This window comes from Salmo salar, chromosome 05, assembly GCF_965601325.2.
Source record: "Salmo salar chromosome 05, fSalSal1, whole genome shotgun sequence".
Taxonomy (NCBI): Eukaryota; Metazoa; Chordata; class Actinopteri; order Salmoniformes; family Salmonidae; genus Salmo; species Salmo salar.
The window spans coordinates 13,515,861-13,528,526 of record NC_138295.1 but is presented as its reverse complement, the minus strand read 5'-3'; the positions used below and the strand labels follow the sequence as shown (position 1 = coordinate 13,528,526).

The following is a 12,666-nucleotide window of genomic DNA, read 5'->3' as shown; positions in this document are numbered from 1 at the left end:
AGTGACGTTTGAAACGCTATTAGCGCGCACCCGCCTAACTAGCTAGCCATTTCACATCGGTTACACCAGCCTAATCTTGGGAGTTGACAGGCTTGAAGTCATAAACAGCACAATGCATTGCGAAGGGCTGCTGGCAAACGCACGAAAGTGCTGTTTGAATGAACGCTTACGAGCCTGCTACTGCCTACCATCGCTCAGTCAGACTGCTCTATCAAATCATAGACTTCATTATTACATAACACACAGAAACACAAGCCTTAGGTCATTGTGGTCGAATCCGGAAACTATCATCTCGAAAACAAAACGTTTTTCCTGTCAGTGAAATACAGAACCGTTCCATATTTTATCTAACGGGTGGCATCCCTAATTCTAAATATTCCTGTTAGATTGCACAACCTTCAATGTTATGTCATAATTACGTAAAATTCTGGCAAATTTGTTCGCAACGAGCCAAGCGGCCCAAACTGCTGCATATACCCTGACTCTGTTGCAAGAGGTGACACATTTTCCCTAGTTAAAAGAAATTCATGTTACTAGGCAATATTAACTAAATATATAGGTTTAAAAATATATAGTTGTGTATTGATTTTAAGAAAGGCATTGATGTTTATGGTTGGAGCAACGTGTACCTAAGCGATTATATGCAACTCAGGACAGGCTAGATAAACTAGTAATATCATCAACCATGTGTAGTTAACTAGTGATTATGATTGATTGATTGTTTTTTATAAGATAAGTTTAATGCTAGTTAGCAACTTACCTTGGCTTCTTACTGCATTCACGTAACAGGCAGGCTCCTCGTGGAGTGCAATGTAAAGCAGGTGGTTAGAGCGTTGGACTAGTTAACCGTAAGGTTGCAAGATTGAATCCCCGAGCTGACGAGGTAAAAATCTGTCGTTCTGCCCCTGAACAAGGCAGTTAACCCACCATTCCTAGGCCGTCATTGAAAATAAGAATGTGTTCTTAACTGACTTGCCTAGTTAAATAAAGGTCAAAAAAATAAAAATCGCCCAAATCGGCGTCCAAAAATACCGATTTCCGATTGTTATGAAAACTTGAAATCGGCCCTAATTAATCGGCCATTCCGATTAATCGGTCGACCTCGTCTGAGCACTGATTGAGGGATTGTGCATTCCTGGCATAACTTGGGCAGTTGTTGTTGCTATCCTGTACCTCTCCCGCAGGTGTGATGTTCGGATGTACCGATCCTGTGCAGGTGTTGTTACACGTGGTCTGCCACTGCGAGACCGATCAGCTGTCCACCCCGTCTCCCTGTAGCGCTGTCTTAGGCGTCTCACAGTACGGACATTGCAATTTATTGCCCTGGCCACATCTGCAGTCCTCATGCCTCCTTGCAGCATGCCTAAGGCACATTCACGCAGATGAGCAGGGACAGAGTCAGTAGAAAGGCCTCTTTAGTGTCCTAAGTTTTCATAACTGTGACCTTAATTGCCTACCGTCTGTAAACTGTTAGTGTCTTAACAACCATTCCACAGGGGCATGTTCATTAATTGTTTATGGTTCATTGAACAAGCATGGGAAACAGTTTTTAAACCCTTTACAATGAAGATCTGTGAAGATTTTTACAAATTATCTTTGAAAGACAGGGTCCTGAAAAAGAGACCTTTTTTTTTTGCTGAGTTTAGTAGTAGTCATGGCTCCTTCGAGAGTCTACACATTCTGGGTGATATGAAGCAGCGTCATCTCACTAGGTTCTTCTCTGGCGATCTCTTATTGGCAATTGCTCATTTCCATTGCACATCTCACACTACAAGAGCATGGAAGATTTTGTGCTGATAAAATCAAAACATTTGAAAATATTGGGACGTCTGGCACAGCTGAAAGTCGAGATCGATAGCCCTCGGATTGCGTCTCTAACCTGCTCACATTAAACGAGCGTCTGTGTGGGCCACGCCTCCCGGAGTGGGCAACATGTTTTTTTTTTTTTTGTCTCTGATCTCGAAAACGTGTCTGGAACAGCTAAATCGGGAATGAAATTGTGTAGTGTACACCCAGCTATAGAGAATTTGGAAGTCGTAACCAACTTCAATGGGCAAATGCTCACCTTCCATGTCCACTGGCACACTGGAGACGAGAAGTGTGCTCTTCACGGATGAATCCTTGTTTCAAATGTGCAGATGGCAGACAGCGTGTATGGTGTCGTGTGGGCGAGCAGTTTACTGATGTCAACGTTGTGAACAGAGTGCCCCATGGTGGTGAGGTTATGGTATGGGCAGGCATAAGCTACGGACCACAAACACAAATGCAGTTTATCGATGGCAATTTGAATGCACAGAGATGCAGTGCATTCAGAAAGTATTCAGACCCCTTCATATTTTGTTACTTATTCTAAAATATTTTTTTTTTTTTTTTTTTTTTTACATTTCCCTTATCAATCTATACACAATACCCCATAATGACAAAGCATAAACAGGTTTTTAGGAATGTTGGCAAATGTATTAAAAATAAAACTATCGCATTTAACGGAAGTATTCAGACCCTTCACTCAGTACTTTGTTGAAGTACCTTTGGCAGTGATTACAGCCTCGAGTCGTCTTGGGTATGACGCTACAAGCTTGGCACACCTGTATTTGGGGAGTTTCTCCCTGCACAGCTATTTTCAGGTCTCTCAAGAGATGTTTCATCAGGTCAAGTCCGGGCTTTGGCTGGGCCACTCAAGGACATTCAGAGACTTATCGTGAAGCCACTCGTGTTGTCTTGGCTGTGTGCTTAGGGTTGTTGTCCTGTTGGAAGGTGGACCTTCCCCACAGTCTAAGGTCCTGAGCGCTCTGGAGCAGGTTTTCATCAAGGATCTCTCTGTACTTTGCTCCGCTCATCTTTCCCTCGATCCTGACTAGTCTCCCAGTCCCTGCTACTGAAAAACATCCCCACAGCATGATCCTGCAACCACCATCCTTCATGGTAGGGATGGTGCCAGGTTTCCTCCAGACGTGATGCTTGGCATTCATGCTAAAGGGTTGAATCTTGGTTTCATCAGACCAGAGAATCTTGTTTCTTTGTGTCTTTTGGTAAACTCCAAGCGGGCTCTCATGTACCCTTTACTGAGGAGTGGCTTCCGTCTGGCCACTCTACCATAAAGGCCTGATTGTTGTAGTCCCGCAGAGATGGTTGTCCTTCTGGAAGTTTCTCCCATCTCCACAGAGAAACTCTGGAGCTCTGTCAGTGAACATCAGTTTCTTGGTTTTTGCACTGATATGCACTGTCAACTGTGGGACCTTATCTGTCTAAGGTACTGCATTGCAGTGTTGAGGCGTCACTACAGCCTGGGTTTCGATCCCAGGCTGTGTCACAGCTGGCCATGACCGGGAGTCCCATAGGGCTCACAATTGGCCCAGCGTCGTCCGGGTTAGGGGAGGGTTTGGCCGGGGGGCTTACCTTGGCTCATCGAGTTCTAGCAACTCCTTGTGGCGGGCCGGGCGCCTGTAAGCTGACTTGGGTCGTCAGTTGAAAGGTGTTTCCTCCGACAGGTTGGTGCAGCTGGCTTCCGGGTTAACCGAGCGGGTGTTAAGAAGTGGCACGGCTTGGCGGGTCATGTTTCGGAGGACGCCTCTCCCAAGCCCATTGGGGAGTTGCAGCGATGAGACGATCGCAATTGGATATCACGAAAAAGGGGGTAAAACTACCAACATAAAAAAATAACTGGAACCTTATATAGACAGGTGTGTGTCTTTCCAAATCATGTCCAATCAATTGGATTTACCACACATGGACTCCAGTCAAGTTGTAGAAACATCTGAATGATGATCAATGGAAACAGGAGGGCCTGAAGACTTATGTAAATGTGATATTTGTTTTTTGTTTTTTTTATACATTTGGTAAAATTTCTAAGCAGTTTTTGATTTGTCATCATAGGGTAGATTGAGAAACATTTTTTAAATACGTTTTAGAATAAGGCTGTAACGTAACCAAATGTTGAAAAAAGTGAACTCTGAACACGTTCCGAATGCACTGTACCGTGACTAGATCCTGAGGCCAATTGTTATGCCATTCATCCATCACCTCATGTTTTGAAAGGATCTGTACACCATTCCTTGAAGCTAGAAATGTCCCAGTTCTTCCATGGCCTGCATACTCACCAGACATGACATCAATTGAGCATATTTGGGATGCTCTGGGATCGACGTGTATGACGGTGTGTTCCAGTTCCCGCCAATATTCAGCAACTTCGCACAGCCGTTAGTGGGACCACATTCCAACGCTCACAATCAACAGCCTGTTCAACTCTATGTGAAGATGTCACACTGCATGAGGCAAATGGTGGTCACACCAGATACTGAATAGTTTTCTGATTAACGTCCCTACCTTTTTTTAAGGTGTCTGTGACCAACAAATTCATATGTTTTCCCAGTCATGTGAAATCTATAGATTAGGGCCTAATTAATGTATTTCAATTGACAGATTTCCTTATATGAACTGTTACTCAGTAAAATCTTTAAAATTGTTGCATGTTGCGTTATTTTTTTTTATTCAGTGTGTAATTATCACAATCGGCTCATATAAGCAGAATTGAAATCATTTCATATTTGTTTCTCTCTCCTTTCTCCAGCCCCCCTCTAAGAACAGGAGAGAGAGATCAGAGCTGAAACCAGACTACTTTGACCCTGGTTCTATCATGGACGAGTCTGTAAGTAACTCTTCTCTTCTACTCAACCATTATTACTTTATAGTAATACTCTTCCTTATACATACACCGTGCTCTAAATGAAACATTTTCATTGGTTGTACTGGTGCTCTCAACTTAAATTTAGGAGCACCAGAAAATAAGAGTTTTTCTATTTTATTGGGGCAGCAGGGTAGCCTAGTGGTTAGAGCGTTGGACTAGTAACCAAAAGGTTGCAAGATCGAATCCCCGAGCTGACAAGGTAAAAATCTGGTAAAAAAGCTGCAGAATAAAAAAATAATAATACAACTAAAAGAAACTAATGTAACATTGTAATTACATTTAATTTATTATAAAAGCTAAGATGTTATGAATACACTTCATTGAAATTACAAAGTCATTTTGTAGATTATTAGGTTTCTATATTGTGTACAATCATAATTTTCCTATTGAGATGCATTACATTGACAATTCCAGCTGGCACCCAGTGTGTCTGCCGGCTGTAAATCATTGCGTGTGTAGGCTGGCGGGTAGGAGTGTTGGGCCAGTAACCGAAAGGTTACTCGATCGAATCTCTGAGCTGACAAGGTAATAATCTGTTGTTCTACCCTTGAGCAAGGCAGTTAACCCACCGTTCCCCGGGTGCCGAAGACGTGGATGTCGATTTAAGGCAGCCTTCCGCACCTCTGATTCAGGGGTTGGGTTAAATGCGGAAGCCCCTTTTTCAGATTAATGTATTCATTTCTCCATAGCAAGCTGCTCTGTCCGCACTGCATGATTGGTGAAGTAATTTAATGTCTCACTAAATGTAAAAATAAATGAATTTCAGAAAGGAGCGATATAAACCGTTACTTAGTTTAGGTTTTGAACCGGTTCAGAACTTGATTTTGCTGGTCAGAACAGTGGAACGTAACAAACAATTATGGTTCTGTTCAGAACTGAATGATTGGAAAATAATTTAGGTTCCAACCTCTGATTTTATAGTAATATTAGCCTTGGAAGCCCAGGCTTTACACATTCTGGGGCAGCAGGTAGCCTAGCGGTTAAGAACTTTTGGGCCGGTAACCAAAAGCTTGCTGGTCCGAAAATACGAGCCGACCCCCAATAACTGATCCCCGGGCGCCGACGTTGATTAAGACAGCCCCCGCACCTCTCTGATTTAGAGGGTTTGGGTTAAATGTGGAAGATCATTTGGTTGAATACATTCCTTTTGAGCTTTTTCTGTTGGAAAGCCTGGGGAAGTTCTCCTCAGGAAGACGATTAAAAGGGGTGGAGTACAGTGGTCTAGTGATGCAACAAGCTAGTATGCATAACATACAAACTAACTCCTCATAGGCTACTGAAACAATAAGCTAAATCAAGGAAATGCCTCTTTAGGGGAAACACAATTTTACTCCGAGTCTATCCAATGTTTAATTTCTACTCCGAGCTAATCAAACACAAGCTTTGACTGCCAGCGCTACGTTAAAACACAATCCAATACTGAAGTTCTCCAGACTTCCAATAGTCGACATGAGATCTGGGAAGTTGGTTTAGCCTCTCTATAGTAACACGTAAGACATGTTGTTGCTAAGTGCTTTTACAGATGTGTAATGATCACTTTTGTCTCTGCAGGTCCTTGGAGTGTCCATGTTTTAAACTGGTATTTGTAGACGAAGAGGAGAGGCATTTTGTATTTATGGAGAAGTTAAGATGCGGATCTGAAGTCTTCTCTGGTTTATACTCCATGGTCTAACACACACACACACAGTGTTGCTTGCTCAGAGGGGACTGAATGAAAACAAAATACTTTTATAATCCTTGGGTAAGCTTTTCCCCTTTCAGTTAGTGGCAAACCAGTTTCAAACCTAAAGGAATCCTCGACATTTAGTCTGAAGAAAGTTCCATTATTCTAGAATGTTTTATTTTTCTTCCAAATGGAGATGGAATGAGATTTTTAAATGTCTTCTAACCCTGTCTCTATGCTAGTATAGTCAGTAACCCGGTGTGGTCTAGTAATTTATAAACAGTTTGTTAGTAGGAAAGGTGGCTAGCTAGCTGTGCTGTAGTAGTAGTGGATGGACATGGTCTTTATGCTATTTTCAGTTTTTTACTTTTCCTTTCCTCCATGTTGGACTGTCAGAATCTGTTGGTTCTGTGGTTGTGATGATGACTGCTGGTGGTTCAGTTGGTGACCTGTTGAATAGATCAGCTGTATGAGTCGTGGATGTAGAAACACACATCCAACCGTTGGCCTAAGTAAAGGGCACAACCATTTTCCAAGAGCAGATTCCTTCATACGAAACAAGTAGATATAACACCATGCTTCAGTATAGTTTCTTGCAACGTTTGGACCGTAAGGTCTCTTCGTCACATCTAAATGTGTGGGTACTGTTTCCATTCTGTGGTTGTTGGATACAGTCTGACTGAGGACCCCAGTAGTTCCTGTGAAGAGGCCCAGGATGCATCTCAAAAATAGTGCTCTATAGGGTGCCATTTGGTATGCAGCGAAAAGTGTTTTAACAAGGAACTAGGCTGTCACACAAGTCCTGAAGCTTACCCAAAGAGTTTTCTCTCCCAATGGACAGCGAGGTGATTTTCTCTCTGGTAGTTCCACCACTGTGCTGACTGAGACAAGCAAGCAGCACGTTAATACACAGAAAATACATTTCACCATCTCCAGAAAATCCAGCATATTTAGTGTTGAAATAGCTATCTCTAAATTTTAAATAAAGTTATATATGAATCGGTGCTGATTTTATAACTGTGCTTTTTTTTTTTTTTTTTTTAATTAAAATGTTCAACCTAAAAAGTTAATGTTTCAGAAATGTGTAAAACTGTTTCAAATGAAAAGCATGGGTAGTCAGGTGGCGGAAGATTTTTACATTTGTATTATTATTTTTTTCTTAATGTCTTGGGGTTTCTACCGTTTTTCCTACGTGTAAATTAGTTTGGATGAGACTCATTATGAGAAAATAAATCTGGCTTGTGAAATTTCAGCTTTAAGGTTTTCAACATCCATGAGTAATAATAATGACCTGTTGCGAAACAATATAAAACTGTGTAACTAAAAACCAGTCATCATTATAGTCCTATAGAAAGGTTGAGATTGTTTTCATCCCAAATGGTACCCTATTCCCTAGTGCCCTCACCAGGCCCTATATTCCCAATGGGCGTTGGTCAAAAGTAGTGCACTATATAGGGAATAGGGTGCCATTTGGGACACTTTTCAACAGTAGCAGCACTCTGGCAGCTAGACAAAGCTTAAATGTGACATGAACTATTATGTCGTCCATAAGTTTTAATTAAATGTTTTGTCTACTGAGGTAAATCTATCTACTTTGTAATCATTCCATGCCTGAGCCTTAAACATGCTATAGTGGAAGGAAATCAACTGCCCTGTCCAGAAACTGCCCCAGCCCCATAGAAATAGACAATATCAATTTCATTCTAGTAATTCCTAAGGGGCACTTTTTCCCATTCTAGTCATTCTATGCTTATATACCTAGACTCTCTAAGGCGCCTGTGTATATCTGATAGGAATGGGTAAGGTATAAGCAATTTGGCTTCATCCCAACTAGTCTGTCAGAGGTAAATGGTGAAGCTACTATCGTATTGCTTATACCCATCAAATTACTATAGATCTACACTAGCACCTAGGGGTTAGGCTTGAGGTAGCCCCGGAAAGATTATGTAGATGAGATTTGGTTGGGCCTCGTGACACTAGGGTGCTTGGGGTTGTTTCTGGAAAGGGCCTACATTTGTTTTCTCTCACAACTTTCTTCCATGTCAGAGGTAGCCATGAAAGGTGATTATTGGGGTTGTTATGACGACAGAGAACATTCGAGATGGTCCAGATGTGAGGTCGATGAAGTAGATACAAACAGCCTGTGTGTGTTTTACCTAATTATTATTTTATGTAAGTAAATATTTTGGAGTAAAAATGACTGTGGCTTTTGTTTTGTCACTTACTACCACTACATTGGTATAATTCCTTTATTTGAACCTTCCTGTATATAAAACAAACATCAAGCTTTATTTTCATTTTGTGTTTTTCCTTTTTGGCCATTTGTGTGTGTTAATCTTTTCGCGTGCGTGCGTACGTACGTACGTACATACACACACACACACACACACACTCTTCTGTGGTATTGTTTGTTCCCCATCCTATTGTCACTCACAGTCAGATTTTTACTTGTCTGGAGACAGTCACTTTTGGAATAAAAGTAAACCAACTCGACATGAGTGCTGTGATTTTTATTTAATCAGTTCACATTGTTTGAAATGAAACAATTTTTAGTTTATTTAACCACAGCTACTCATTGCCACAAGGGGGTGTTGTTTCCTTAGAAATGAAAGACCCTATTCCCTACACTACTGGCCAGGGCCCCATGAACTATATAGGCACATAAATCCCAGACACCAACATGTTTGGGTTCTCTTGTTGCATATCAAGTGTCAGTCAGAGTAGCCTTTGAAGTGCAGGCTTCTCACGTTCTGTTCTTCTCATGAGTCAACAAGATGAAGTTTGGAAGGGTGGCCCTGTTAGGACACTGTCACAGCTGCTTTGCCTTTAAGATAACAGCTTTATACACTTAATGTTAATGGGTTGAGCAGCCTGTGTTCAGTGTATGTAGCTGGTGTCTTACTGTTAATGGGTTGAGCAGCCTGTGTTCAGTGTATATAGCTGGTGTCTTACTGTTAATGGGTTGCGCAGCCTGTGTTCAGTGTATATAGCTGGTGTCTTACTGTTAATGGGTTGCGCAGCCTGTGTAGAGTGTGTATATATTGTGAGTGCGTAGCCACTGTTAACAGACTATCGAATCAACAATAGAAAATCAAAGAACAACTTCCATTCCACTTTTGATATTCTAACTAGTGTATCATTCCGTATATCACTCCCATCTTCTTTCTACATTGTTTATCTTCTACCTACTGTTACAAGTTATGCAGGGCACAGCTCCCCCATGCTGGTAGCAATCAGTTTGTCTGTCTAGAGAAGGAGGGAGAGATGGAGTCCATGGCTGTTTATAGGAGATTCTGGCAGTAGATGAAAGACTGTGGAGGCCTCTATGTTAAACACAGCGCTAAAGAGAACCTCCAATCAATGGCTGCTCGTTAGAATAGTGCAGGGAACGAGGGAAGGGGTGAATAAGAGGGATGAAGGGAAGGGATCCATTCAGCACCATTCACTACGGCTGCTGCCTGTGATCTGGTGAATGGTGCAGAGAAGGAAAGAGGTGAAGAGATGAGCGGAATAGAGGGATGTGAAGGGAAGGGTTTCATTCAATACGCTACTTGTCTGAAAGATCTGGAGAGGTCTATCCTCACATCAGACTCTCGTCATCCCTCCTTTCAGAATGACAAAGTACCGCTGTGTAGGGAAACTAAAAAGGTTCCTTTCTCAGCTCTGAACTTACTCAAACATGTGTGTCCATGATCCCTGTCAGTGCCCTGCTCTGGTGTGTGTATGTCTAGAATCTCTCATTGCCCTGCTATAGTGTGTATACGTCCAGAATCTGTCTCAAATCAAACTTTATTTGTCACATGCGCCGAATACAACAAGTGAAGACCTTACCCAACAGTGCAGTTCAAGAAGAGTTAAGAAAATATTTACCAAATAAACTAAAAAGTAACACAATAACATAACAAGGCTATATAAAGGGGGTACCGGTACTGAGTCAATGTGCGGGGGTACGGGTTAGTTGAGGTAATTTGTATGTGTAGGTAGGGGTGAAGTGACTATGCATAGATTATAAACAGAGTAGCAGCAGTGTACAAAACAAATGGGGGGGTCAATGTAATAGTCTGGTAGCCGTTTGATTAATTGTTCAGCAGTCTTATGGCTTGGGGGTAGACGCTGTTAAGGAGCCTTTTAGTCCTAGACTTGATGCTCCGGTACTGCTTGCCGTGCGGTAGCAGAGAAAACAGTATGACTTGGGGGACTGGAGTCTCTGACAATTTTATGTGCTTTCCCCTGACACCGCCTATTATATAGGTCCTGGATGACAGGAAGCTTGATATACTGGGCCGTACACACTACCCTCTGTAGCACCTTACGGTCAGATGCCGAGCAGTTGCCATACCATGCGGTGATGCAACCGGTCAGGATGCTCTCGATGGTGCAGCTGTAGAACCTTTTGAGGATCTGGGGACCCATGCCAAATCTTCTCAGTCTCCTGAGGGGGAAAAGGTTTTGTCGTGCCCTCTTCACAACTGTATTGGTGTGTTTGGACCATGATAGTTTGTTGTTGATGTGGACACCAAGGAACTTGAAGCTCTCGATCTGCTCCACTACAGCCCCGTTGAAGTTAATGGGGGCCTGTTCGGCCCGCCTTTTCCTGTAGTCCACTATCAGCTCCTTTGTCTTGCACCACACTGCCAGGTCTCTGACCTCCCTATAGGCTGTCTCATCGTTGTCGGTGATCAGGCCTACCACTGTTGTGTCGTCAGCAAACTTAATGATGGTGTTGGAGTCGTGTTTGGCCACGCAGTCGTGGGTGAATAGGGAGCACAGGAGGGGACTAAGTCCACACCCCTGAGGGGCCCTAGTGTTGAGGATCAGCATCGCAGATGTGTTGTTGCCTACCTTTACCACCAGGGGTTAGCCCGTCAGGAAGTCCAGGAACGAGTTGCAGAGGGAGGTGTTCAGTCCCAGGGTCCTTAGCTTAGTTATGAGCTTCGTGGGCACTATGGTGTTGAACGCTGAGCTGTAGTCAATGAACGGCATTCTCACGTAGGTGTTCCTTTTGTCCAGGTGGGAAAGGGCAATGTGGAGTGCGATTGAGATTGCGTCATCTGTGGATCTGTGGGGGCAGTGTGCGAATTGGAGTGGGTCTAGGGTATCCGGGAGGATGCTGTTGATGTGAGCCATGACCAGCCTTTCAAAGCACTTCATGGCTACTGGCTACCGGGGAGGTAATCATTTAGGCGGGTTACCTTCACTTCCTTGGGCACAGGGACTATGGTGGTCTGCCTGAAACATGTAGGTATTACAGACTTGGTCAGGGAGAGGTTGAAAATGTTAGTGAAGACACTTGCCAGTTGGTCTGCGCATGCTTTGAGTACACGTCCTGGTAATCCATCTGGCCCCGCGGCTTTGTGAATGTTGACCTGTTTAAAGGTCTTGCTCACATCGGCTACCGAGAGCATTATCACACAGTCATCCAGAACAGCTGGTGCTCTCATTCATGCTTCAGTGTTGCTTGCCTCAAAGCGAGCATGAAAGGCATTTAGCTCGTCTAGTAGGCTCGCGTCACTGGGCAGCTCGCGTCTGGGTTTCCCTTTGTAGTCCGTAATAGTTTTCAAGCCCTGCCACATCCGATGAGCGCCAGAGCCGGTGTAGTACGATTCAATCTTAATCCTGTATTGATGCTTTGCTTGTTTGATGGTTCGTTGATTAGTGTCCCGCTCCTTGAAAGCGTCAGCTCTTGCCTTTTGCTTGATGCGGATGTTGCATGTAATCCATGGCTTCTGGTTGGGATATGTACGTACGGTCACTGTGAGGACAATGTTGTCGATGCACTTATTGATGAAGCCGATGACTGAGGTGGTATACTTCTCAATGCCATTGGATGAATCCTGGAACATATTCCAGTCTGTGCTAGCAAAACAGTCCTGTAGCGTAGCATCCGCGTCATCTGACCACTTTGTTATTGAGCGAGTCGCTGGTGCTTCCTGCTTTAGTTTTTGCTTGTAAGCATGAATCAGGAGGATAGAATTATGGTCAGATTTGCCAAATGGAGGGCGGGGGAGAGCTTTGTATGCATCTCTGTGTGTGGAGTAAAGGTGATCTAGAGTTTTTTTTCCTCTGGTTGCATGTGACATGCTGGTACAAATTTGGTCAAACGATTTTAGTAATGTAATCTCGTCGGACTTGTTAAAGGAAAAAGCTTCTTCCAGTTCGTGGTGAGTAATCGCTGTTCTGATGTCCAGAAGTTATTTTTGGTCCTACGAGAAGGTAGCAGCAACATTATACACAAAATAAGTTACAAACAATGCGAAAAAAAATAAAAAAAAAAATAGCACAATTGGTCAGGAGCATGTAAAACGTCAGCCATCCTCTT

General features: G+C 43.1%; 1 protein-coding gene across 1 annotated transcript in view; it reads left to right on the top strand.

Moving 5' to 3' along the window:
- LOC106604302 (cohesin subunit SA-2) overlaps positions 1 to 8,840 on the top strand; it is a 31,942-nt gene extending 23,102 nt beyond the window's left edge. The window contains exons 31-32 of the mRNA XM_014198813.3: positions 4,568 to 4,645; positions 6,236 to 8,840. Of these exons, the coding sequence (XP_014054288.1) occupies positions 4,568 to 4,645; positions 6,236 to 6,259 (102 nt within the window). The 3' untranslated portion in view covers positions 6,260 to 8,840. The remainder of the gene's footprint in view (positions 1 to 4,567; positions 4,646 to 6,235) is intronic.
- The last annotated feature ends 3,826 nt before the right edge of the window (positions 8,841 to 12,666 follow it).